We start from the raw sequence: 26918 nt of genomic DNA on the forward strand, positions 1-26918 counted from the left end.
CAGCAGCCATCCATCTGCAGTAAGTCCTGCAGATTTAGGTTAATGGTGGAAACAGGTGTGTCCTTCGCAAACCTTGGTGCTCTCTAACCCTAGCACATGTGGTGTACTACACTTTCAACGCTGAGCCAGGAGGAACGCAAAATAACATGGATTCAAAACATTAATAATACATAGATAATGTCAATAATAAACCATAATAAAACAATAATTAAAAAGCAACGATAATACATTAAACTTTAATGAAATTAAATGATATTTAAATAAGCTCAACAGTAAATAAATAAACAATAGATAAATAGACAACAATACAATTATTACACATACACAGAGTAGTGGGAAGGAGTAAAAAGACCAATTAAAAAAGATTATATATTATTAATTTAATATCCTGACCACAGAGGGAAGAAGGATGTTCTAATAAGTACATATCGAGTACATATAATAAAAGTACAAGTAAAGCTAAGTAGCATTATACGTATCCAATGCATTTTAAAGCCATTAACATGTTATGTATATTAAAAAATAAAGTTTTTTCTATATATATATTTGCACTTTGTTATTTCTTTGCACTTTGTCCTTTTTATTTGCCCTTCGTTCTTGCTTGTATAAAACTGTGGTACCTTCTTTCGTCTGCTGTGTACTGGAAACCTAATTCCCCGAAGGAGATCTCCAGAGGGATTAAAAAAACTAAATCTAATCTAATCTACACTAGACACAACTGGCGGGACGCGACGGTCGACAAATGCAGCGTCTCCTAAGCTACATGGAGGAGGGCGGTGTTAGCGGTGTCCGAGCAGCAGGGCGGTGCTAGCGGTGGCCGAGCAGTAGCGCTAGGGCCTCGCCTTTGTGGTTGCAGGAAGACGAAGAAGAAGGAAAGATGGCTCCTGTTCTGGAGAAACAGCAACCGGGTTCCGCCGGAGTGGACAACGAAGACGAAGAAGGACAAAACCTTTGGCAAGTTATGGTTTTCTTTAAAAAAGCCCTGAAAATGTCGCCGGGTCTCAGCAGAGAACTGTTGTGCTCTGTCACCTCCCTGCTAGCTGTTAGCCTGGGCTGCTAACATTACTAACTAGCTGTCAAACAACTTGTTATTTCCGTCATATTAAACCTTATTTATGTTGGATATTGACCATTTTTTAGATTGAGGTTCTATAACTCCATTCATTGTGTGTCCGCCGTTGACAGTGTTGTCATTTGATAAATATGACAGTTTCGAACTTCCATTGTTTTTCTAGTTCACTTTAACTATTCAGCAAAGTGTTCAGTGTCGGTTTAAAAAGTATGTTGTTATCATTCGAACTTCGTCCGGATTAGATCATAGTCTACATCTCAACAGTCAGCAGGATGACGTATTCTTTCCTGTCGGCTGTTTGGACCGGTCACAGTCACAGACGTGTTTAAAAAGATGATCCTAAACTATATTAAACTTAAAGAAAGACTGGAGCTATGTTATTCTAAATATCTCAACTCTTGTGTAGGTCTTCCATACTGAGCGAAGTTTCGAACCAGTCGAGTTCGAAGTTACCATCAGGGAAAAACATCCTGGTGTTCGGTGAGTGATCCCTGTTTCACACGTTGAAAAAGACTTCTGGGTTGTTCGGAATACTTTTATCAATAGTTTTGCTAAATCAGAATGAAATCAAAGTACCCAAATGCATTAACAAGATTGTTTGTTTTGCCATCTTCATGTGTGTCTAGTCAAATCCCATTTTAATTTGGACAGATGCCTTTTTTTCACTATGATGCCATTCTTGGTTTATTTTTAAACGCATAAACAACTGCAGGACTGCAGGAACTAAAACCAAAACACTCTGAATATATCAAAATGTTTAATAATTAAAATGTGCATGTCTATAAACAGTTGAACAAGAAGTATTTTTCTGAACATATTGAATATTGTGCTCAGGGGAAGATGGATCTGGAAAGACAACACTCATGTCCAAACTCCAAGGAACTGATCAAAACAAGAAAGGAAGAGGTCTTGAATATATGTACATAAATGTTCATGATGAGGAACGTGATGGTAAGAAACTATACGTGTACAAATGTTTGATGGCTTTGTATCTGTTGTGTATATAGCTTTATGTATTTGTTTTTTTTTTGCCCCTCATGCAGATCTCACTCGGTGTAATGTGTGGATCTTGGATGGAGATCTGTATCACAAAGGCTTGCTGAAGTTTGCGGTTACTTCTCAGACAATAACCAACTGTCTAGCAGTATTTGTTGCTGACATGTCTCGGCCCTGGACCATAATGGAATCACTTCAGAAATGGGCCAGCGTGCTGCGTGACCATGTGGACAAACTCAAGATTCCTCCTGAGGACATGAGAGAAATGGAACAGAAGAGTGAGTACCTTTCTGTGTTTTTTTTGTTGTTGTTATTTATATGGCTTGGTTTGAAATTAAGTAAATTATTTTCATGTCTTCTTCAAAGTTTTTGAAGATGTTTTTTGTTTTTTTCAAGATTCATTTTTAACCATTTTGATCAAAGATAATTAAAACACAGTTTAGTCAGACACCAGATCGTAATGCTTTAATAAAAATTGTATCTATGACTGTGCAAGGAAAAAAAAAAGGATCGGTTTCATTAGTCAAGCACTATCAGTATAACGCTTCACATTATCATGGATGCTTCTGGCTCGTCATCAAAAAGGCCCATGATTCTCAGCTGTGCACTCTTGCTTTGAGCAAGTTCCTCCAGATGAATGATAATGATACACGCAAATGTTCTACTGTTAATTTTAGATTTGCTCATCTCTGGTCTATGAACGGCTTCTTTGTGTGAAGAGGCATGGGTGTTTTCTAGATATGCATGATATAACTTCTTCCACAGACAGTCCATTTCTCCTGTGATTCAGTAGTTTCTTTTAACCCGATCAGCTTTCCTGTCACTCAAAACTTATAATTTTTAACCATGACTTTTGTTTTTCACCTCAGTTCTTAAATTTACAACTACAGATGGAAAGTAGCGTTGTGCTAAATCTGGTGCAGCCATCTTTTTAATGTAACTACACATTGTCCTTTTAAAGTAAACTGAAATAAAACCTTAAAGCAATTACTTGAACCATGTCAAAAGGGAAAATTAAAGTGTGGTTGCGACAAATTTGTAGAATTGCACCACATGTTTGGTTAGAAAACTAGAGGTACTTCTGGAGTCATGGCTGTTATGACTAATTCGGATTTGAACTATTCTAATAATGATCAATGTTCAAGATGTGAATGTTTTTTTCAGATTATTTTGGGTTCTCTCAATATCATTAAAACAACATTTATATGTAGATAGATTGATAGCTTTTTTTAGGTAACACAAATATTTCCGTGATGTGGTTAAATCTACATTTGTTTCTAGTACTTGATGAGGTCAATCCAGGTAATGCATTGCCTGTTGAGGTGATGCAGTAAGACAGGCCCTAAGCTTGTGTCTGAGTGGCTTTTATTCAGGGAGTCTTGCACTCATCTTGCATCATGGTTCCCTCCCCTCCAACAATAGCGTCAGAGAAAGGAGGATACAAATGCCTCGGTGTCAGAGTTCCACAGGGCTGGACTATTGACTGGCCACTTGAGAAGTCTCGAGGAATACTGCAAACCCTGTTTTTCACACCAACTGACTAGAGTTGAATTTTCTTTATCCATGCTTATTTGAATGTTCTCGCGCTTGCTACTGCGACGGTCGGCTGATGCAAGACTTTCATAAACATAGTTGTGAATTCTTGGCTTCTTCCAAAAATGAAATTGATACACTTGCAAAGATGTTACATAATACTGTCCCGAAACCATTTTGTTTTTCATACATATAAATAGTTCACAGCAGGAAAAAGTCTGAGCTCTTCGAATCATCCTTTCAAAATCATGAAAGTAAAATGTATATATATTTGTTTTATATTTGGATTGACAGTTATTCTGTTCAGTTCGTTTTTTTTGCTGAAATGTAACTACATGCTCATCCGGATTGCTTTTTTCGGGGTCACTTTTAAATCTTCTGTTTTAATTTGCACCATGTTGGCCCAAAGTGTCCACTCAAGCTAGTTTTGCCCAGGATTTGTGTAATCCTCTCCACAGGAAGTGCTCCCTAATAGAAGCTTGTAACTGCAGTTGCCGCCCCATGAACTTAATCCCATGTTTCGAATGATAGGAATTCTGAGTTTGTGTGCAGCGACATTCCTGACTCTTTGAAGGATGTAGGCCACAGCTTCCTGTACACCATCTTTGATTGTTTAGCTCAAATGGCTCCATTCTGTGGAACGGAAGTTGTAATCTCACCATCTATACGGTGCAATGATAACGACTGTTTTATAAATCAATGTGTTAGTATTGGAGACGTTTATTACCAGTGTTGTAAACGCAACATAGAATTTTTTTTTGTTGGCAGTAGAAAGTGAAATAATGAAATGGGATGCCAGACAAAATAAGCAATAACAAACAAGCATGAAAGAGTTTTTGTTGACTTTTGAAAAAAACTAATCTGAACTATGACTTTTCCTCTTTTGTCACATCAAAATTCCCTTTTTTCCCCTTGAAACATTTTTTTTTAACTTGTTCGTTTTCCATCCAACAGTCGTGAAAGCATTCCAAGAGTACACAGAACCAGAGGATGCCAACCAGACTTCTCCACAAAAGCGGGCGACGACAGCCGGGGAGGACGAGGCAATTGTCCTCCCGCTTGGCGAGAACACACTCACACACAACCTGGGCATTCCAGTGCTAATAGTTTGCACAAAGGTTAGTTCATTCAGGAAATCTACTACTGTTTTTTTTGTTTACAAGGTTCTATACTACTCTAAGTATAAGTATTTTGTTTTAAGATCTAATTTCGCCAAATGCCCTCAACTGCAAACATCGTAGCTTCAAATCTTAATAGCATAGTTAGTAACTTGCACTACAAGAATGAATGAGTGAATTAAAAAGAAAGCGATTGACAGTAAAATATAATCGCGTAGAAAATATATATTTTTTTAATCTTATTTCTATTTTTTGTAATAAAAAAAAACATCCTCACACACACCCATTCAAACCACAATGTGGATAGTTTAAGTAAGTTTAAATCAATTCAAATACTTTGCAGCAAACTTAAGTGGTTACTTTGATAACGACACCAGTTGCCTCAACTCCTAAACCAGGGAAACTTAGACAATGACAAGGAACCCAATGTATTTTATAACACATTTTATTGTGTTGTCTCTTGGTCAAGATGAAAAAACTCTCTGGCTTCTAGAAATGTATTTATACAAAGCTGGAGGTCGTTCACCTTGACCCAGCGACATCCCAATGGATATCACAAACACATTTGTTTTCAAGCCTTCGGGTGACCTTAACCCGTAAATAACACGAGGGTTAAGATCTCATTAGTGCTGCATCTGTTACAGGCTCAGTCTGCTCATAAAGTTACATGCTTTTTGCTTGTATGTCATCATCTCAGATGATGGGCTCCTTTTGAAAGGATTCTTTGTGCAGGCTTGCTAACCTGAAGGGAAATATTCGTGGTAGAATTCTGTGGGGACAAGTCATGCTGATGGTGACCTTTACAATTGTGTATCTTCTCCAAGCCTAAACTTGTTCAATGTATCATCTCAAATCTCGTACAGCAACTTCTGTTGGCTTTGAATCTGTAGAAATGGACTTGCTCCTTGTCTTCTGACTGTACATGATTTGAGTTTGGTATGTTTCATTTCTTTTCAGTGTGATGCAGTCAGCGTATTGGAGAAGGAGCACGACTACAGAGAGGAGCACTTTGATTTCATCCAATCGCACATCAGGCGCTTTTGCTTACACTGTATCTTTTTCACAAGGAAGCTGCTTTACCCACACGACTACTCATTTACAGCACTATTTTTGTACCTTAACTCGACTTTTTAAGACGGAGCTGGCCTATTCTACACTTCTGTGAAGGAAGAAAAGAATCTGGATCTACTGTACAAATATATAGTTCATAAGCTATATGACTTCCAATTCACCCAACCTGCCTTAGTGGTGGAGAAGGATGCTGTGTTCATGTAGGTGTTTTAAATGTTCTTAATGAAGCATAGGAGCCTAGTTTTGTTTTGATTCATTCATGGTAACATTGTGTCTTGCAGCCCCTCTGGATGGGATAATGAAAATAAAATAGGAATTTTGCACGAAAACTTTTCAACCGTCAGGCCTGATGATCCGTTTGAGGATTTTGTCACAAAGCCTCCTGTTCGAAAAGTAAAAAGATCTTGAAATAATTTCATTTTAACATTTAATTTTATGAGCCAAAGTCACTGATGTTTTTTTTTTTCTTATCACAGCTGGTTCATGATAAAGAGATAAATGCAGAGGATGAGCAGGTTTTCCTGATGAAACAACAGGTATGTGATCAACTCAAACCCAAAATTCAAACTTTACTCATTTTCTACTCGCCCTCATGTCGACTAAGGGTTGGGATTATTTTCAGAGTAATCTGTTCCTCTTTAGGTTAGAGTTAGTTTTAGACAAAAATCAACATCCAATAGACATCCATTTTTAGGTATAACACGTTTAAAGTATTTAAAAAGTACTCCGGGTAATTATCGTGAGAGCTTCCAGACTCTACTATCTACACTGGTGTTCTTTTGTAGTACTACAAACGTTCTTTAAACGCCACAAACAAGTGTAAAATATAGTCTTCTTGGAGGTAGTTCGTCCACTGGCCGCTAAATCGGTATTAAGATGAACATACAATTTTGCCTTTAACTCTAAATTAAAACAAATAACTCTGAAAGTAATCCAAACAATTAGTCTGAGTTTAAAATTTTGGGTGACCTGTCACTTTGAAATTGGGAATTAAAGCTAAATCAAATGTGACTTTGACATGATTTGTGATTTAAAACTTTTTTCTTGTTTCACAGTCATTGTTAGCCAAGCAGCCATCAACACCCACAAGAGGAAGTACAGTAAGTCTTGTTGTTGTTGGAGTTAAGGAACTCATTGTTATTTGTTCCTCATTTTTTTATATGCTTGTAATGTGATGCAGGAGTCTCCAGGGCGAACAGCCTCAGGTTCGCCCAGACCAGCAGGGCGCGCTGGTCAACCCAGTGTGAACTCCAGCTCCCCAATAACAAATGTTAAAAAGCCTGACCCCAACATAAAAGGTACATATTTTCACAATTGGAAGAAAAAATTATATCAGATTACATTTTTATATTAAAGTCCAGCGTCTCCTTTCATTTAAAAGTGACATTTTTCATTGGGATCCACAGCAGGTGCAGCAAATGAAGGAGTGCTGGCTAACTTCTTCAACAGCCTGTTGAGTAAAAAAACAGGATCTCCGGGGAGTCCTTCGGGTGCTGGAGTGCAAGGTTCTGCCAAGAAAACAGGTACAAGCGCAACATCCCTGTCGTCCTTTTTTTTAAGCCTCGCATGATCACAAATTTGAAAGCATTTTTGTGGATGGTTAAAGTAATGCACACCTGAGGTATCTCTGCAGTGCAGGAAAGGAAGTGAGGAATATTTATTACCTCTGACTTCCTCAGAGGAAGTATAAATGCATGAATGCAACAAACTCACACGTGCAACTAATGATGTCCTGCTGTCTGACCCGTTCTACTGATACCTTTCCGCCCGCATTAATGCACATTCACAATCCCTCATGATCTACTGAGCTGTATTTGGTCATCACATGAAACTACATTCAGGAGCGTTCAACTTGTAGGTAGCTGCTTCGTTTGTAGCAATTTTGAAAAAAAGTATTTATAATAGAGTTTTAAAAGATGTAGCCTTAATGTTTTTTCAATTGATCAGACCCAAAGTCTCTCCAGTGATAAGCCAATGACCAAAATACAGGAAAGCAATTAGCAATTTCAACCTGAGTCATTAGAATACAAAGGCTTTAAGATGCACCAATCCTTGGATAAATGCTCAACACAGAAAAAGTATGTATTTAGGTTGAAAAATAATTACTTACTCTAATGTTTGGGGATAACTATTAATTAATAATTCCCAGAATGCAATGCTTTATGTTCATTTTCCAAATGCTCATGCTTAAGTTTTCTCTTAAATTAAAAACTATTATGTAGGCTTTTTGAGTTATTTAAGAAACCCTTGATGGTTTAATAAAACTAGTTTCTGTGTAATTTTGTTGATAACACCAGGAGTCACTTCCTGGTCAAAATGATTTAGGAAAATGAATGTGTTAAATATGTTTTGTTGCTGCTATGATTGGTCTCAGTTCATTGTTGGATACATTTTAGACAGATAGATGTTTACTAAAAAGTTTTTTTAAGTGGTTCAACTATGTGTATACAACAATGTTTCAATATATAAAACGAAATAATTCCTTTAAAAAATACTATTGGTAATAATTGGATTATTTATACACATTTTGTGCCATTATTGATGAAGTAAATCTATTGATTTATAACTTCATTACTCGCCTGTAAAAGCGGGAAACGACATGTTTGTGACACTAATGCGTGCATCCAAGTTCCTCTAATGGTTTCTCTGCATGTTCACTCCGTCAGTCCCCACCAGCATGGACCCACCACACTGACCCACTCCATCTATTGTTGACCAACCGTTGCTTATAATCAAACAGAAGCTACAGGACATTACTTTTGGGCTTTGTCTCCTCTCTGTTTCCAAGGGCAGAAGCCGGGTTTGACTGACGTCCAGGCGGAGTTGGACAGGATGACTCGCAAACAGGACTCCATGGTCACGACCAACGACGAACAACCGCCCGCGGAGAACGAGGCTTGAAACCGAAAAAGAAACAAAAAAAAAAACAGCTGCAACTATACGGCGTTTAATTCTCTGGAACATGTACATGTGAGCAGTGGGGAAAAATTGACCCATGAGTTTTACCAAAATAAGTTTGGGATGCTTTCGGATATTTGTGTGGTGGTGAGCAGGGAGAGGATGTTGAGAGGAGGAGGAGGAGGAGGAGGAAGAGGAGGTGAATGCTGGAGGCTCGACTCCTCCTCGGAGAGACGTTGGGCCTGATGCTTGATCTGTGTATATATGTCGGTGGTTGCAGGTTCAGCTTTTCTCGCGAAAGGAATTTGATTGTGATTTTTTGAAAAGTTCTGGAAAGTGATCGTTCATTCATCAAGGAAAATTCGGAGAGAAACGAATGATTGTTTGTAGTTTGTACAAAACATGTTGGATATCATACTGATTTATTTATACAAAGATCCTTATTTTTATTTCCTTCACTGTATCAGCCTTTTTAGTTTTTAGTTTTAGGAAACCCCCAACGAAATTCCCACTCATTTCCCAACGACGACCATGATGGTATCTCCAGTTTTCTTGAAGGATTCTGTAAATAATTATAAAAACTTTTGCTAAAAAAAAAAGCATTTTGACTTGCAACAGATTCTGACACTTGGCGGTAGCAGCTTCTGTATATTCAGGGAGAGGCCCCCCATCTTTCCTACTGAAACTCCCAAGTGCCTCGCACAGTTAGATGTTCGTAGCACCAAATAATTTATATCTTTTCTATGTTTTATTTTGTTAATTTTCAACAAGCCTGTGGTTGCTGTATTTTGTCGAGCAGGGATTCTTTAGATCGATGCCTTCAAACAAGCCTCGAAAAGAGGTAGAACCCCATTTTCGGTGCGGAAACGAGCACTTATTGTTTGGTGAAACCACTTGCCGCGACTCCACTGATCCGCTGGATGGTTTAGTTTTTGGCTCAGCACTCTAGTTTTCCTTTTGCTTTTCCTCACATGTGTCTAAACATTCCCTGGTTCTGTAGCAGGTTTCTTCACAGCCACCGCTCTAGAGAAAACATCTGATCCGTCTCTTATGTGCCCTGATACGATCTTTTGCCTTCAAACGTACAGTCCACGCTGTGGACACCTTGCCTTGACAACATCGCTCCTTATTCAGTTCCATGTCCTTGTTGGTGTTTTTAACACTTTTAAAAAATCCTTGTGTGAGAACAATCCAGGAGACGGAAAAAAAGCTCTTTCAGGCTTGATCTAGATTTCAACGTTGTAAACTGGTGACATTTGGAACATGAACCAAAGATGCATTTTTCTACTTGTTACAGTGAATGAAATGTACAAGTTGCCATCTTCTTCTTTTTTTGCTTACACTTTATGATTATTTTCTTTTACTATACAAAAGAACGGTAAACATGCCTTACTCCACTTGACCGGGACTTTGACCTACAATAGAAACTTGTTGCTCAGTTACATTGATAACAAAGCGATCCAGATACTGTATCCAAGATCTCATTGTACAAATCAACGCCTCTTCTTTCGAATCAGATCTTTTTTTTTTCTGGATCTTGTCCCACAGATGGCAACGGTGATGTCAAAATAAGCACTTTTACAGTTGGACCCAGAATGCATATTTTTTCTCATAAACCCTTGTTAAATATCACCTTCATCCGAACACTTAAGATCACATTTATTTCTGCTGCTGAGACACTTGTGTTTAATGGTGGTGTTTGCCTTCAACGCTGCAGGTTTGATCCTCATTTCTGTTTTTCTCTTTACGGTTTCTTTCCCGAAACTTCCATTTTTGTTAACCATAATAATGCTAAAGTAGAGGTTCTTGTTATGTAAATCGTCGACGCCTCAATATCAAAGTGATGTACAGACTGTGTTGGAAAGTCACTTCCTCCCTCACATGTTGAATTATTGCCTTCGACCACTAACGTCAGCCTCCAGCCATGTTCTCGAACCGATGAGCTTCTGCTTCCAGTTCCATCTGTAACCAGGACGCTGCAACCAAGCCGAGCGCCGGCTGCGTTTTCGGGATCCGTGTTGATTCAAAAGCTTGATTGTATAACTTGGACACACCTTTGTAGCCTCTCTGCTGCCACGTGGATTCTTGCTTTTTACGCTGACAACCATGAGAATTATGCCTCAACCCCCCCCGGCTTCAATAAAACGAAGAATCCAAAATGAAATCCAAAGTTTTGTGTTTTATTTTAAGTTGCTAAAACACCAAATGTATCATGTTTTGTGATGCTTTGCAATTTACTCCCTGTATCCAGCATGTTCTATAGAGGTTTGGACGGTGCTATTGGAAACTGAGATGCAATTTTTATTGTTGCCAGAAACTGAACTAAATATAAGGTATCTGATGTAGCCCAACTTTCTTTTCTTTTCTTTTTTTTAAAAGTAAAATTGTGTTACACCAATAATGGTTAATAATGCAGTCATAGTGATTAAAAAGAATAATCAAGACAACAAAACTACATATATAAAAGCCAACAAGTAATATTTATTTTCATTATAAACTCTTGGATGCTTTTATTGGGGTTTTACTTTTTTTAAATACAATATTTAAAAAAATGTTACATGACTCTGGAGTGTTTTTAAAGTTCAACTAATGTGTTGATTTAAGTGTATCTTAGATATATCTTGTACCTCTATTGTACTCATCAGTATGTGTTGAGATTTCAGACGGAGGAGAACTTTTTAAAGTAATAATTCCAAAATATGGTCATGATGAGGGACTTACTGCATCTTGGAGAGGAAGACTTCAACATTTGAAACATGTGAGTCAGGAGAGTTGGGTTTTCACACTAGTTGACCTTTAATAACAGTTATTTTGCATTTTTTGATACTTGGGATTATGAGATTAAAGTTCCTCTGAGGACTGTTAAAAGTGATAATAAATTTATATTATCTATAACAGAACCGGGAAAGTGCGACATCCTGACTGTATATTTGTGTCCACGAGGTCAAAAATGCTGTAGAAACTACTACTAATTTGTTTATTTCATAAATGTTATTATTTTGTACTTTGTCCATTAATAATCACCAACAAAGTACTTTAATTCACCGTTGATTTAAAAAAAAAAAATGCAGATTGGTATCTTTTGGTTGATGTTGAGCAATCAATGTTGAAATTATGTTACCATGTTGATGTTAAAAATCAGTCTCAACATTGATTCAACATAAGACGTATAGATAAAGCGTGAGGGGACATTTGTGGCGATAATTTAACAGAGCTTGGACAGGTGGGACTCAATGTATTCGACCCATATGTAGTTGAATAAATAATCATTCAAGGCTACAATTGTTGCAATGTTATCGCAAGCACTTTCAATGTTGTTTCAATATCAGTCACCGATGCTGGCTGACGAAGTTTCAACTTTGATTCAATGTAGTTTTTCTATCTGCGTAGTCTTAACAATAACAATAAAAACAATAACAAATAAAATATAAAACACCAGACGGGTATTTGGCCATTATTAGATTGTACCGTGTTTTTTCAATTAAAGTGTTCAAGTGTTTTTGCTTTATTTAGGTTTAGGTTTAGGTAGAACTTTATTGATCCCTCAGGAGGTCTCCTTTGGGAATTTTTTCTTTTTTTTTTATATAAATGATCCATAGCAAATACAGCAATTTTTCATATAAAAATTATCAAAATAAAATATGAACAAGAACAAAGAGAAATAAAGAGAGATATTTGTATGTGATGTATTATTTAAACTGCCATCTTTTTAAGGACTACAGATTGTAGTTTGCATTGTGGTTGTTGTGCATTGTCCCTTTAAATAAAACTGAAACTGAATGACAAGAGGATTTTTGTTTTAGGACTGTTTTCATTTTAAATCATTTGATGCAAAATATAATTTTTGCCTGTTGAAGCTTAATTTTATTTCTCGATTTTATTTTTTTATTTGCTTCTTTATTTGTTCTTGATAAAATGTGTCCCTCGAGGAAAATCTATATAACAACGGCCATTGTCATTAAACTGCAGTTGTTAATTAAACCACGCGGTGGCAGCAACGACTCCATTAACACTTTTCTAAACAATAAAAAAATAAAAAAGAAGAAAAAGTATCAGGGCCTCGTCTCTGAACAACTAACATGGCTTTCATTTTACAATTCATATTTCTAAGAGTAAATAACATTAAAAAATATCTTCTTCATTGTTCAACTCGTGTGATGTAAGAGCTCGCTGAGAACCAGAAGAATGTTCCTCCAGAGGGGCGGAGACAAACTCCATCCGACACACCGCTGCGACAATAGGAACCAGTCCGGCTCTCCCTCGGTGCTCCCGGGCCGTCAAGATGGCTGGCGCGCGCACATCTCCGTCGAACATCCTCACCGGATAAACAACCACAACCCAGGAGAGTCCAACAAGTGGCGGCGCTGAACTTTAAACCGTGTCTCGTCGTCTTCCGGCGGGGATTAAGTGAGTCTCTGCTGCCGGGCCATGAGAAGCGGACGATCCGGTTTGTTTTCCCCGCGTCTGGTCCGGTTCTGACCGCAGCCCGGAGGTAGAAGAGTCTGGGGTTCTTTTTTTTTTTTAGGGGTTGGTTTTTTTTGATTTGTCTGAGAAGAAAAGCAGCACCATGAGGACCACCGAGGAGGCGGAGGGTTTTGACGGAGAGGCCTCCAACACCTCCATGATCTCCGGGGCCAGCAGCCCCTACCAGCCCACCACTGAGCCGGTCCTGTCCAGGAACGTCCTCGGGGGGATCCGCTGCGACCTGGACTACCTCAAGTCCTACTTCGGCATCCTCAAGGCGGTGGAAGTGGTGAGTCTTTTCTTAGAGTCCATCTCAACTTATATTCATTTTAGAAATAAAGAATAATAACTATTATCATTAGGTCTTCACCAAACATGTAAAACATTATTTTTTATTTAAAATCCAACAGCTTCCTGATGGACTAACTCACTATATATTTATATATATATATATATATAAAAAAATGACATCTATTAGGGTAAAGACTTTAAGAACGTCTGATAAGAATATAAATTAAAAATAAACTATTATAGAATCAAAACTTAAACATGTATTTAAAGTACATTGTCTTATAATAAAAACTTAAACTTTGACAAAGAATAAAAGCCAATGTTGATGATGTATAATAATAATAAAAAAAAGTGAGCAAGAACTATCTCTTCAAACACTACTAATCTATTATTTGTCACCACAAAAATAAAAGGTTTAAAAAAAATCCCCCCAGATGGCAGGATCTCATGAAGGGAGTGGGGTGTGTCCTGCACACACACAGCTTTGTTAAGTCCCTAAACTTGTGTTCAGCAAACGAACAGTTTCATTTGTTTCAAACCGAATAACTCGATATTTTTCATTGTTTCAAAACGTGGAAGTATATCATATCGACAACATTTATTTTAAAGAGGAAACTTGAGTTTGTGATTGTCTTGTGACATGATTTGGGTTTTTTTGATACATCTTTTAAACAGATGGTTCAGCTCTAGGAAAAGACAACAGAGTCTGAGCCAAAGCTTTAATAATCCAGAACACAGGAAATATCCGACTAAAAATATCTGTTTAGAAGAAGAGCATCTGTGCAAATGTCTTTTTAAACAATATAGTCGTGTGAAACACGACAACCTCATCAATATTTATACATAATTGGTTCCTGATTAAAAATGTAACATGTTTAAGTTTGCTTAAACAATCTTAAGAAGAAGTATGATAATGTTTTTTTCTTGTGGTAGCAGTTGCCATTTTTACTCATTTGTTGGTCGCACAACATTGAACTCACTGACTAATGAGGGTTTTAAATAATGTTAATGTCACCTTATGTAAAAAAATAAATAAATGTATGGTCTTTTATTATCACAATTGCGATTACTATTTAATAATAATTTGGAATTTAAAATTCACCACTGAATTAGAAAACTCACAAACACCAGGACGGCAATGTTTTTGTGACACGAGTGAGTTCCAGAGAACAGGAGAAAAAGTCAGTTGAAAGTCATTCAAGTTTATGTTCACGATCGTCGAGGAAGCCAACGAGCCTCGGTGCCAGATGTGCATTTTTCTCCTTCATCCTCCGGCCATTTCTTCGCTGTCCTAATTTGCTCCTGGGTCTAATAAGAGCTCAAGTAACACAACTACAGTGTGTACTCGTGCCCGGAACCAGTTTTACTCAAAGACTACTGTGGTTTATTAATCATTTTTTCGTATAAAAATGTTTCATTTTTTTTATCCCAGTCACTTCCTGCTGGCCCACACATGGCCTTTATCCCCTCTTCCTCCAGGAAGTTTTTATTGTGTTGAGTTCCACACCCACAAGGTCGTCGGTTACACACTTTTGAAACCGACACACCTTCATCACACTGGCTTTATATCTTACTTTCAGACCGTGAACTTTGAACTTAGTACTTGAAGTATTTATTATTTTCGATCTAGATAAGGGTGTGTTTATGTCAGGGGTGTTGAACTCAAACACAGAAGGGAAGTCTTAGTCTTAGGGGCCAAACAAAATCTATATTAACCAAACAGGAAGTCCCAGTTTGTTTTCATTCTTTGAACGTTTGTCTTAATGATGTCGTTCTTTGTTCTTAACTAAACAAATCCCTTTCCTTCAACATCAGTTTTACTTTTGTTTCTCCGTCCCTCATCTTATCTTAAACACTAACATCTTTATAATCAAGTAATGTCTGGCGGGCCATATAAAATGACTTGGTGGGCCGGATTCAGCCCCCAAGCCCTATGTTTTAAGGTGATTATATGTATTGGAAAATAACTGCTGATTCATTACAGGGTCAATAATCATTAAATATAATTAATTAACACTATTTACATGCCGTTTGTGTTTCATTTTATTCAACTCAATTTGCAATGCAAACATTGAGGAACGAGACATTCCTGTTCGGCAGACCCTCACCAGAGAGGTTTGAAATCCGATCAAGGCGTGTCCGACCCTGCAGCAGGTTCCACCTTTTTGTTTCCACACCGGCCGATGATCTGACAACCTGAACACGACACCGCAGGACAGCGGCGGTTGTTTTTAAAAGTAGATCCTGGTGGGCGGGGGGGCATCATCATTTTTGATTGACAAACGTATCCACTTAAACAGACACTAAAAACCAGTGTTTGATGGTGACTTACAACTATGAGGCAGCATGGATGGAACAATAGAGCATTCATCTCCACACAGTTGCTGTCCTGGTCCAACAGATTGTGTGTTTGTTAATGATCAACATTAAACTGTTACTCACGAGATAATCCAGGGTTCGTGATCCGCCATCTGCTACTTTCAGACTTGAGACGCGTCTCCTGCTCTCTGTGTTTTTTTTTATTTTTATGTTTATCTTCCACTGGCTTATCTGCAGCTTGAGTGACCATGTGCAGCACATGGTTTTCCAGGTGCTACTGTAAATGTGAAAACACACTTTTTTCCATCCACGAGACATAGAACGTGTCAGTTTATGACTTTCTACAACAGAGCAAAGTGCAGCCCTGGGGGGCAAGGAGGGGGGGCACATGACTGTGGCCCTCACGAGGTCAAAGGAAAACTCATTGGAACGATCATGTTGACACTAAGAATTTTTATTTTGTATTAATCATTACTAGTCAACCTTAGATATGACTGTAGGGTTTTTCTGTGGGGTTTTTTGTGAGTAATGATTGTCCCTTGAAAATATTTAAGTAAATACTTTTTAGAAACATAAATATATGCAATTAATTTTGCATATTTGGATTGATTTAATTACATTTTTTTCTTTAGAATTTCTTGAAAATCTTCCAACTATATTCAGGGGTTAAACTTTTTTTAAAAACTTTGTAAAATGTGGCCCCTGAGTAAATTGACCACCACATGACTGTGGCCCTCACGAGGTCAAAGGAAAACTCATTGGACCGATCATGTTGACACTAACAATTTAATTTTGTATTAATCATTACTAGTCAACTCTAGATATGACTGTAGGGTTTTTCTGTGGGGTTTTTTTTGTAAAAAAATTAATTTTGCATATTTAGATTGATTTAATTACATTTTTTCTTTAGAATTTATTGAAAATCTTCCAACTATATTCAGGGTTTAAGCTCCTTTTTTTTTTTTAACAGTGACTGTGTAGAATGTGGCCCCTGAGTAAATTGACCACCACTGCTCTATAATCTACTCAGGAATTCTTTCAGACAAAACTATTCTCAAGTGGTTTGTATTGGCAAGAATCTGGTGAAAATACACAAAACATTTAATTTTGATAAAGTCATGATATTTAAGTGAATGATATTCTCCTACACACCTACTGTATATTTTGCTTGTATCAGCATTTCAACACCACGTTGTTCCACCTTAAGAACACACGATTGTTTATCTGATGTCACGCGATCACTGCTGCCACATGTAAAACAAACATCACCTGAAGACACCTCACCTGTGAAGAGGACGGTGTTGTTGTCGCCCATGTTTTTAACAAATATCTTGTTGTTTTGTGTGACTTTGACACGTCATTGTGGAATGTCTGTCTCCCCCTGCGGCATCCTGGGTTATTACAAAAACACTCCTGACGCTTTATTTTTCAACTTTTTTTTGTGAGCTGACGGTTAAACTTTTCAACTCAAGCTACATGTCTGTCTTGAAGCGCTCTTGCCGTTTCTGTCGCTCTGTTGCTTCATTAGAAGCGAATTAAATATTTTTAAATTCTCACATTACTCGCCACGAGCTGCTCGGAGCTCCTTCTCAGTCTTTGAGCTTCTTGTGTTTTGGAAAGTTGTCGGCGTACGTCGAGTCCCTGTGGTTTGGTTACTGGGTCTGGATGGCGGGAGAACACCTAAATAGCAGAATTCCTCTCATACTGTGGTTTCGTGTCCATGGATTTTGTCCAAAGCTAGTCATCGTCGCTCGACGGCCACGAGCAGCTCGAACGCTCGTGGAAATACATCATTTTGTCCTTTGAAGAATCATCAGCATCGAAGATAAACTTTTATTTTTATTCCTGATTCTTTTGAATGGTTTATTTATCATTTCAAATTTTGACTGTTTTTTTCAACATCTATTTTTTTTAATTTATTCAATTACATTTTTTTTTTAATAGTTTTTAAAAATATAATTAATAGTTTGATTTAATCATCAGTTTTTTAAAAAAAAGGTTACATTTGTAGGTTTTTCTTAAACTGTCATTAAATATTTTAAAAAAATGTTTGTTTAAAAATGCCGCCATTTCAAATTGAATTAAAAAATGCTACTAATTTAAAAAAAATTAAATAGAAAATTAAAAAAAGGTTTTTAACTTTTGGAATTTGATTATAAAACTTGGGGAATCTTTCTTCATTCTATTGAGAAGTGGAAAAGAAAAATCACAGTTTAAATCAGAAAAATATTGAATTTATTATTCAATTAAAAACAAATTCAACCTTTAAGTAAAAAAAACACCAAATACTGCAATTATTCAAGTTTAAAAATAGCCATATTTAAAAAAGTGAATCATAATTCTATCATTTATAATGTTAAATTGTACCTATTCTATTTACCTACTGTATATTGATTCTAATAAACTGATATACAACCATATGACTCGTCCACATTGACTTATTGTCCCCGTCTTGTCTCTCCTCAGGTCTTAGCCTTCATCAGCTTCATCTGCATCGAGACCATCATGCTTTGCTCCCCGTGCGGCGGCGTCTACTTCTTCGAGTTCGTCAGCTGCACGGCCTTCGTGGTGACCGGGGTCCTGCTCCTCATCTTCTGCCTGAACGTGCACACCAAGGTGCCGCAGGTCAACTGGAACCTCACGGTACGTACCGAACACAAGTGCCTTTAGGAAACACTAGTCAGATCTTGCCTGGTCGGGCTGGAGCAGGACGAGGTTCTGGTGGGTTCATGGTGTGTCCAGTCTCTGGTGGGTTCTAGTGGAAAACTAGCTTCAAGTTTGCAGAAGCTCAGTCGTCCGACTGAAGCGCAGGGATGTAAATCCAGATGTCCTAATCCATCGACGGAGCTCGGATTCCTCCATGGAAGCCCGAGAGGGTTCTGTCTCCGGCGTTAAGACCAGGGTGGTCTGCTGGCTTCGTTTGGATTCACCACATGGAAGCGTGTCGTGTAGACGCCGTTTCAGAAACTTTCATTTGCTACCTGACACTTTCTGCTTGGAGTTCTGCTGACACGCTTCCTTTTAAATCATCTGAATTATATTTCCACTCCAGTGGCAGAGAAATATGAGTTTCCGTTCATTGTCGGTTCTGATTGGGGTCGCCCATCCCAGCCTGCCAGGGTGAAAGACGGAGGACATGAACACGCCAGCAAGCTAACACTTACACACTATTTAAAGTTCGCAATTACTTGTGTTTTTGTGGACTGTGGGAGGTAACCGGGAGTTCCTGGAGTAAACCCTAATGCGAGCTACTGGCTGTGAGGCGTTAGCACTAACTGCTACGCCAAAAACAAATGTGTATGTGGTATCCCTTGTGTTGTCTCTGGGTCAAGGTGAACGACTTCCACCAGTGTTTTAGTATTTATAGAAGCCTGGTGGGTCGATCAGATCATAGGCAACACAAGGGATACCACAAACATGTTTTTTTTGGGCCTCCGGGTCACCTTGACCCAGAAGTAACCCAAGGGATACCACAAACACATTGGTTTTTGGGGCTCCGGGTCGCCTTGACCCAGAGAATATCGCAAGGGTTAAGACGACACAAAGTATTGAAATTAAGCCCAAAGGTTGCAACGTTCAAACAAATATATATATTTTTAATGTAGTTAAATAAAGTAAAAACACTAGTTATATTTAAAAGCTACCAAGAAAATATCGATACACTTTCAAATTGAAATTTGCTTTTTCCATGATATCGTATCAATATTCAACATTAGGCATTGATTATCTTAACACTAATTCCGGGCAGGTATATGGCTTGTATTTCTTTTGTTGTAGAATACAAATATAAATGTATATGTTAGTTGATATATGAATTGGTAAGTTGATGTTAAGCATGTGACATCATTTTGTGTGTACTTTACTATGACAGTTTTCTTACAATTACATTTTTTTGTATATATATATATACTGTATATATATATATTGTAACATGTCACTGGAAAGCTTTTGATTATAAAACAAATGTTTAATTGCTTGTCCTCAGAGACAATATGAAGCTAGTAAACAAAAAAACAATATTGATCCAAAACTGTGTTTTATCAAAAATATTGAATGCTGTACAACATTCAACATCATTTTGTGCCTACATTATATATCAATCTGCAACACTCTCTTGTGTCAGCGACGGTAGCATGACGAGGGTGAGACGGGTGCTTCAGTGAGGACAGACACTCCTGGAAGCAGATGCTTACAGCTTGATCCAGAGAGAGTCAAAGCTGCAGCACTATTTTAAACAACGACGCAGAGAATTCTGTTTACATTCGTCTGACCCGGTTTCATCCAACGACCTTCACGTCTCTAAAGCAGCTGCTCGGCCAAAGATGTCCTCCTGAATCCATCATCGCCCACGAGCCGCTGTTTATTTAACCTGCGAGCAGAATCCAATAAAAGCTCTTAAAAGGTTTGGACGCGGCAGGTTTGCCTCCCACCACGACAAAAGGCAGAATATGTTTTTCAGCAACATGTGGAGCCTGAGAACACGTCGCTGCCTCGTGCGGCTCACGGTCGGGAGAATAGTTTTTATAATTAGAGCTGGGATGGTCCTTGGAGAGTCTCCATAGCTACAGCTCACCAGGGTTTCTGGCTCGACGGGAACATGCGGCGCTCAGAGAAATGTTTGCTTCCACTGGAACATCCACCAAAATCATTTAGCTACTTCCTTTGGTCAGACGGGTCCAAAAAATATTCATTTATTTAGTGGCAACTTTTATATTTGGTTGCTGTTATGGTCATAAGGAACTGGATAAGCCAGCAGTGATGGAGTGGAGTATTTATCAGTGTCAGGCTAAGTAGCTACAGATTGTCTGACTTGTTTGAAATGATGTAAACACAGTTTTGGGCTCAGAATTTGAAAGTTGGCAGCTTTTTTGACGTGGACATAGACTGTCTGTCTCTCTGTATTTCTGTCTGTCTTTCTGACTCTCTGTATTTATGTCTGTCTGTCTCTCTGTATGTATGTATGTCTGTCTGTCCCTCTATATATCTGTCTGTATTTGTCGGTGTGTCTGTATTTGTCTGTCTCTTTGTATTAATGTATTTCTGTCTCTCTGTATTTCTGTCTGTCTGTCTCTCTGTATGTATGTATGTCTGTCTCTGTATTTCGGTCTCTCTGCATTTATGTTTGTCTGTCTCTCTGTATTTCTGTCTGTCTGTCTGTATTTGTCTGTATTTGTCTGCCTGTCACTCTGTATTTATGTCTTTCTGTCTCTCTGTCTTTCTGTCTCTCTGTATTTCTGTCTTCCTGTCTCTCTGTATGTATGTATGTCTGTCTCTCTGTATGTATGTCTGTCTCTCTTTATTACTGTAAGGTAAGGTAAGGTAAAACTTTATTGATCCCTCAAATTGTTTTTTTCCAATAGCCAATACATACAGTATGTATGTCTGTCTCTCTGTATGTATGTCTGTCTCTCTTTATTACTGTAAGGTAAGGTAAGGTAAAACTTTATTGATCCCTCAAATTGTTTTTTTCCAATAGCCAATACATACAGTATGTATGTCTGTCTCTCTGTATTTCTGTCTCTCTGTATGTATGTCTGTCTCTCTTTATTTCTGTCTCTCTGTATTTCTGTCTGTCTTTCTCCCTGCATTTATATTTGTCTGTCTCTTTGTATTAATGTATTTCTGTCTCTGTATCTCTGTATTTCTGTCTGTCTCTGTCTGTATTTGTATGTATGTCTTTCTCTCTGCTTGTCTCCATTTCTGTCTGTCTCTCTGTATATCTTTATTTGTTTGTCTGTCTCTGTCTGTCTCACTGTACTGTATTTCTCCCTGTATAAGTGTGTCTGTTTTTCTGTCTGTCTGTCTGTAAAAAGCCTGGAAATTATAGCATTTAATTTTTTTCTGCTCTTTGTTCCTCTGCCTCCAAAAATAGTTTGTAGTCATCTATTATTGATACGTATTAAAAACAAATGCATTTTATAATCAATCAATAATCATGAGAGTAGTTTTAAATGTCTTTCCATCAACTTATAGCCACAGCTCACTGTACAGTGTTTCGCTGATTGCTCTTTGTTGAATTGCTGGGATCTATTTTTCCTTAATCAACTATAGTCTTATTTCAACTGTATAGTGTCTTGAGATAACTTTGTTATGATAAGACACTTTAAATACAATTGAATTGAATTGAATTGAACTTATCTTGACTCTCTGAAGACTGTTGACAGACGGACAACATATGTCTGTGTCACACCCTTGAGACGACTCTTAAAGATCGAAGAAGCTGTTATTGTTCTTGCAAATTAAACTTAATCTGCCAACAACGTCTCATAGGAGCTGACGTCCACTTTTATTTTTCATTAAATCATCTTTTTTCAAGCTGTACAAGAGTTTACAAATAAAAGAAGACATACGTTAGGAGAAAGTACTAAAAGAGATTTATGTTTGTTATTCCAAAATGAAACCGAAAGAGTATGTTTATGAAAATATTAACTAAACTTATGACGTCATTTATCTCTCTTCATATCATATCGAGAGTGTGCAGGTTCTCTTACTAAAGACGAAAATGGAAATGAAAGTATTTGACTCTAAGTCAAAGTTGAACTTTCTTGTCAGCTTAAATGTTCTTAAGTAGAGACATTTACACTTTTGATTCTTGCTGGTTTTATTCCTACAGGTTTTTGGATTATTTTTGCTTATTTTTTTCATTTTAACGCATCAAAAAGTTGTCATTTAATAATATAATAAATACAAAAATATTTATCTTCTGTAAAGGAATTTTTCCAAATGTGAAGTTTGTTTCTAAATTGAAAAAGAAAATACTTTCACGCAAAATATCAACATGTAAAATGGAGTAAAAAGGAGGGACAAAGAGTGGAGGCAGACAAAGCAGCTCTCAGCACAAGGAAATGTGAGACGGACTGATGCAGAAAGTCCCGAGGAGGTTTGCGGGGAAACAGGGCAGATTTTCAGAGAAACAAGACACTGACAAATGTTTGCTGTGTTTGGAAACAGGCCTCTCCAACTCGATTATACAGTAGAACCTGTTTAACCAGTTTGGGGAAAATGCACAGCAGTGTGTGCGTGTGTGTGTGTGTTTGCGGTGCACACAGTCGGTTGGAGACGATGGTTTCTCTAAGTGTGTGTGCAGAAGTTGTGTCATTACCATATGAATGAGGCTCTGATTAAACTGCAGAATCAATAACGGTTGGTGGTCGTTGCTGCCCTACAGGCGTGTGTGTGTGTGTGTCGCAGTATTCAGGACATCGCCGTGTGTGTGTGTGTGTGTGTCATGTGAGCCACTGTGTCACGCATCTGATCATGAGGGTCATACTCCAGTCATGCTGTGCACTTATTAACCCTTCACTCTCTGTCTGCACATCAAAGTCGAGCACAGTCTCTCATTGCACTAAACTTGGAGCCCAGTGTGTGTGTCTGTAAGTGTGTGTGTAGGTGTGTGTGTGTGTTGTATCCCGAAGGTGTGTGTGTGAGACTTTGAACCTCCTGCAGTTAAAATGAGGGAACGGTGAAACAACAGGGAGGCTGCAGCGCTCGACAATTATTCACAGAGCAATTTACATGCGAAATAATGAAACACAAAATCAACAATGATGCGCACAAACCACTCGCACACGGCTACACACAAAGTCAAAGGAACAGTTAAGGTAACAGGACATGATGTTCAGTTGATTCTTTTAGTATAAGAACTTTTAAAGTTTAACACTTTTCCAATTAAAATGTACATATATTTATTGTTAAGTTAAGTTTCCCCCTGTATATATATTTTATCTCATACAGTATAGTTAAGATTTTAGTTTTGCTCATTATTTAAGATTAAAATTGTATGTTGGGGCTTTTAAATGTGAAGAAAATTGTTAATATGTTGTTTAGCCTTTTTTTAAACCATGAATAACATTTTTTTTTTCTTCCAGTACTAGATTTTTAGGCAGCAAAAAATCTAAATATATCTAAAAAAAACAACTGATGTTTTCAGGTACAAAATGGTCATTTTAGAAGCATCTAATGTTTCTTTTGACGCTGTACAAATTCTGATTCAAGCCACACTTAATATTTCTTCGCACACTAATGATCACTCGTCATGTTTTGCAGGATTTGGTGAACACGTGCGTGAGCACCGTCTTCTTCGCTCTGGCCTCTCTGGTTCTGGCCTCCATCAACCACAGTACACAAGGGGAGATAGCTGCAGTGGTAAGTCTATTTTATTATTATTATATTATATATTATGATTATTATTTATTTTTTTTACAATAAAAAAACCCAGCTTCAGACGTTGATAAAAAATGTTTACTCAAGCCTGACACTAATTCTAATAAATGTTGAAAACCTAAAAATATCGAGTGGTTTGTGATCAAGAAAAAAATGGTTTGGATCCACATGCTTAAGTTATAATATAAAAATATTGTAATAAAATATAAATAATATACAATTTTATTATGAAAGAGAGAAAAAATCCTCTTAGGTTTATTGTTGTTGATATATTCATCATTATTTTATTGGTGTTTATTATTTACTACAATTTTTCACATGTGTTACTTTGTCTTAATATGTGTTTGATATACTTGTGTTCTTAGCAAATTAGGGAAATTGAAGTAGTCAAGCACAAAAAAGATAAAAAATACAATCAATAAATTAATCAAAACCAAAGTTATTTGCTCCTAATCTTGCTCTTAATCCACGTTTCCAAAATGAATAAGATGTGTGTAAAGACTGCACTTTCAAACATAAATAAACAATGCAGGAATTTAATTTCAATTCACTGTAGGGAGAACTTTTACGGTGATGATTGATGTAGAAGAATGGAGATCTCATGTTCTCTTTGGTGATTCTATTCAGTTCATCGAGTCAACACCGATGCTTTTATCTACGTTCTGCGCAGGTCTTCGGCTTCCTGGTGACCCTGGTCTACGGCCTGAACAGCTACCTGGCGGTGCGGCGGTGGAGGCGCGGCAGCGCAGGTCAGGGCGCCGCCCCCAGCAGCGAGTACATGCGAGCGCGCACGGCGTCCCGGGAGATGGAGGCGCGTCCTGAGCTGGCGTGAAGCGAACCGAAGAAGAACTCATTAGTGGCGGCCTGAACCGTCGAGGCAATATTTGACTCGCGGCTTCACTTCCTGCCTCTTCTTCGGAGGACGAGTCCAACAGACTTCCTGGTGAATGAAAAACAATGTTATTTTTAGAGCGAATGATGGAGCGTTTCCAGCCGATGAAGACGCTCTGAGAGACTTGTGTCTCTGAGAATGAAGAAGGTTGGAGCTGATGGATCTAATCACTGCCGTCTCGTGCTCACGGGCATCTTTCGTGTGGAAGTCTAAGGTTTATTTCCACGTGTCACTGTGCAGCTCTTTGTCGAAACCTCTTGTCACGGGTTTGAAGGCAAGTCCAGGAACATAGTTCGACTTGTGGCTGAAGTCTTTGGCCATTATTTAACATTTCCATTTCACTTTTATACACTCTTAGAAAACAGAAACACTGAAGGGAAAATACCTTTTTTTTTTTACCCCTCAATGTATTTTATACTCTGATGGGAAGTTTTTATTAATTTATATTAATTATGTCACACCTATTAAGGATGGAATAACAGATCATTGAAGATTGTTTTACTCTAATTTTTACTACTATGATTGTTGTGGATGGGAATAGACTTATTTGGATTTTTTTTTAATGACTGCATCGCTATTTTTCAAACAGAATCTAATAAACACAAAGTAAAAATGACTTTTCCCTTCTAAGGTATTACAATTTCTAAATTAAATAAAAGTTGAGATCTCAACTCTTAACATAATGTGACATTTATTGACTTTTAAAAGTTTCAAATGTTATTCTGAACCTCTGGTGAATACTGTGACAAAAACCATGGCCAAGGACTTCAGCAAAATTGTTAATTATGCTCATTTTAAAAAGCAATATAAACGTGAAGTTTTCGAGGTCAACACTAGGGGGCAGCACCACGCTATGGGTGTTTCCTCGTCGATTCTCGTAGTTTAAAAAAAAACCACAACTTTACAATAAAGTGGATTTCGGTTGACTTTTCTCCATCAGTTCTTCAGACCCATATCCAGAGTCACACGTGCCTCGACCGGAACACTGTTAATGTAACATGTTTCTAGTGACGTCAGAAGCGTGTGTGTGTGTGTGTGTGAGCACTAATGGTACATTTGAAATGGCTTCTGTCTGCGGTGTTCTTGCACATAATTTATATATAGAGCAGTCAGACTTTTAACACAACTGCAGGTTATATACAATATGTCTCCTTTAAAAACTAACGCGTCAATAAAATTTTACATCAGTTGAATGTCGACAATAGAATTCTCTGTGGTATTTATGCTTTGTGTTGACTCTACAGCGACACCTCGTGGTCGTTTATGATATTTTTCTTTTAACCTTTTTGACTGATTTACAACAGCGACAATGTGACCAATGGTTGTATAAATATATCTATAAATGTTGGACAATCACGTTTGTATTTATGTTGAACTGACGGAATTATTGTTTTAGATTTATGTTCATTAACTACACGACAAATCTGTAGGTCACACTAATAGAAGCCATGTTTGAAGAAGAATTCCTATTTATGACGTGAACTTCAGAGTAGAAATCAAGTTTAAATAAGTCGTACATTTATTCTGAATAGTTTCTGTTTCACGTTAAGTTAAATCTGGCTCAACGAATCAGTTTTAAAAAATAAATAAATGGGGAAAACATTGACACATTTTGTACAAAACTCCAGAATCAGAATCAAAAGTTTTATTTGTGCTGGAATTCAGTGATTTGTTGTGGGTTTTGCATTCCAAAGATGTGTGAAATAAAGTTTCTTTGTCCACTAGAAGTGTCGTGAGTTCATGAAGATTATCAGGCCATTTTTTTGAAGTTGCATGCACTTGATTTAAAGGTTTGAGATTTTGTAATAATGTGTCACAACAAATACATTTTACTGGCATTTTGTGTTGGTACGTGACACACACTTGTGCAGTAGAACGAAATAAAAAAGTTAGAAGGTTACTTAAGATACTCTTCGGTCAAAGCAGTTTCTCACTCACAGATCTGGCAAAAACACATAGAACATGGAAAGTCCCCAAAAGAGAATAGAAGGCAGACGATCGTAAAACTATTTTTATCTGCGGTGATCTTACTGTATTAAACATGTGCTTTTATTTTAAACACACAGTGGGTCGTTGTGAAAAAAAAATGAAGTAAATTCTT

The 26918-nt window shown here is 37.5% G+C and overlaps 2 protein-coding genes across 3 annotated transcripts; both read left to right on the forward strand.

The window, feature by feature from the left end:
* Window positions 1-819: 819 nt before the first annotated feature.
* On the forward strand, window positions 820-10852 carry dync1li2 (dynein, cytoplasmic 1, light intermediate chain 2). 2 transcript variants are annotated; one of them, XM_087794017.1, is made up of 13 exons: window positions 820-954; window positions 1479-1552; window positions 1907-2023; window positions 2116-2346; window positions 4556-4719; window positions 5677-5770; window positions 5855-5990; window positions 6072-6183; window positions 6267-6326; window positions 6846-6890; window positions 6971-7088; window positions 7197-7313; window positions 8579-10852. In XM_087794017.1, exons 1-13 carry the CDS (start codon window positions 878-880, stop codon window positions 8689-8691), a joined length of 1458 nt encoding a protein of 485 aa, XP_087650143.1. In that variant the 5' UTR covers window positions 820-877; the 3' UTR covers window positions 8692-10852. The 2 variants fall into 2 exon arrangements, with proteins under 2 accessions (XP_087650143.1, XP_087650144.1); XM_087794018.1 differs by having other exon boundaries at window positions 8584-10852.
* Window positions 10853-12621: 1769 nt separating this feature from the next.
* cmtm4 (CKLF-like MARVEL transmembrane domain containing 4) lies at window positions 12622-26544 on the forward strand. The gene is made up of 4 exons (XM_087794009.1): window positions 12622-13441; window positions 18229-18405; window positions 23809-23907; window positions 24596-26544. The coding sequence occupies exons 1-4, from the start codon at window positions 13256-13258 to the stop codon at window positions 24755-24757; spliced, it is 624 nt and encodes a 207-aa protein (XP_087650135.1). The 5' UTR covers window positions 12622-13255; the 3' UTR covers window positions 24758-26544.
* The last annotated feature ends 374 nt before the right edge of the window (window positions 26545-26918 follow it).

This window comes from Callionymus lyra, chromosome 6 (genome assembly GCF_982586985.1).
Source record: "Callionymus lyra chromosome 6, fCalLyr1.hap1.1, whole genome shotgun sequence".
In the NCBI taxonomy this organism is placed as follows: Eukaryota; Metazoa; Chordata; class Actinopteri; order Syngnathiformes; family Callionymidae; genus Callionymus; species Callionymus lyra.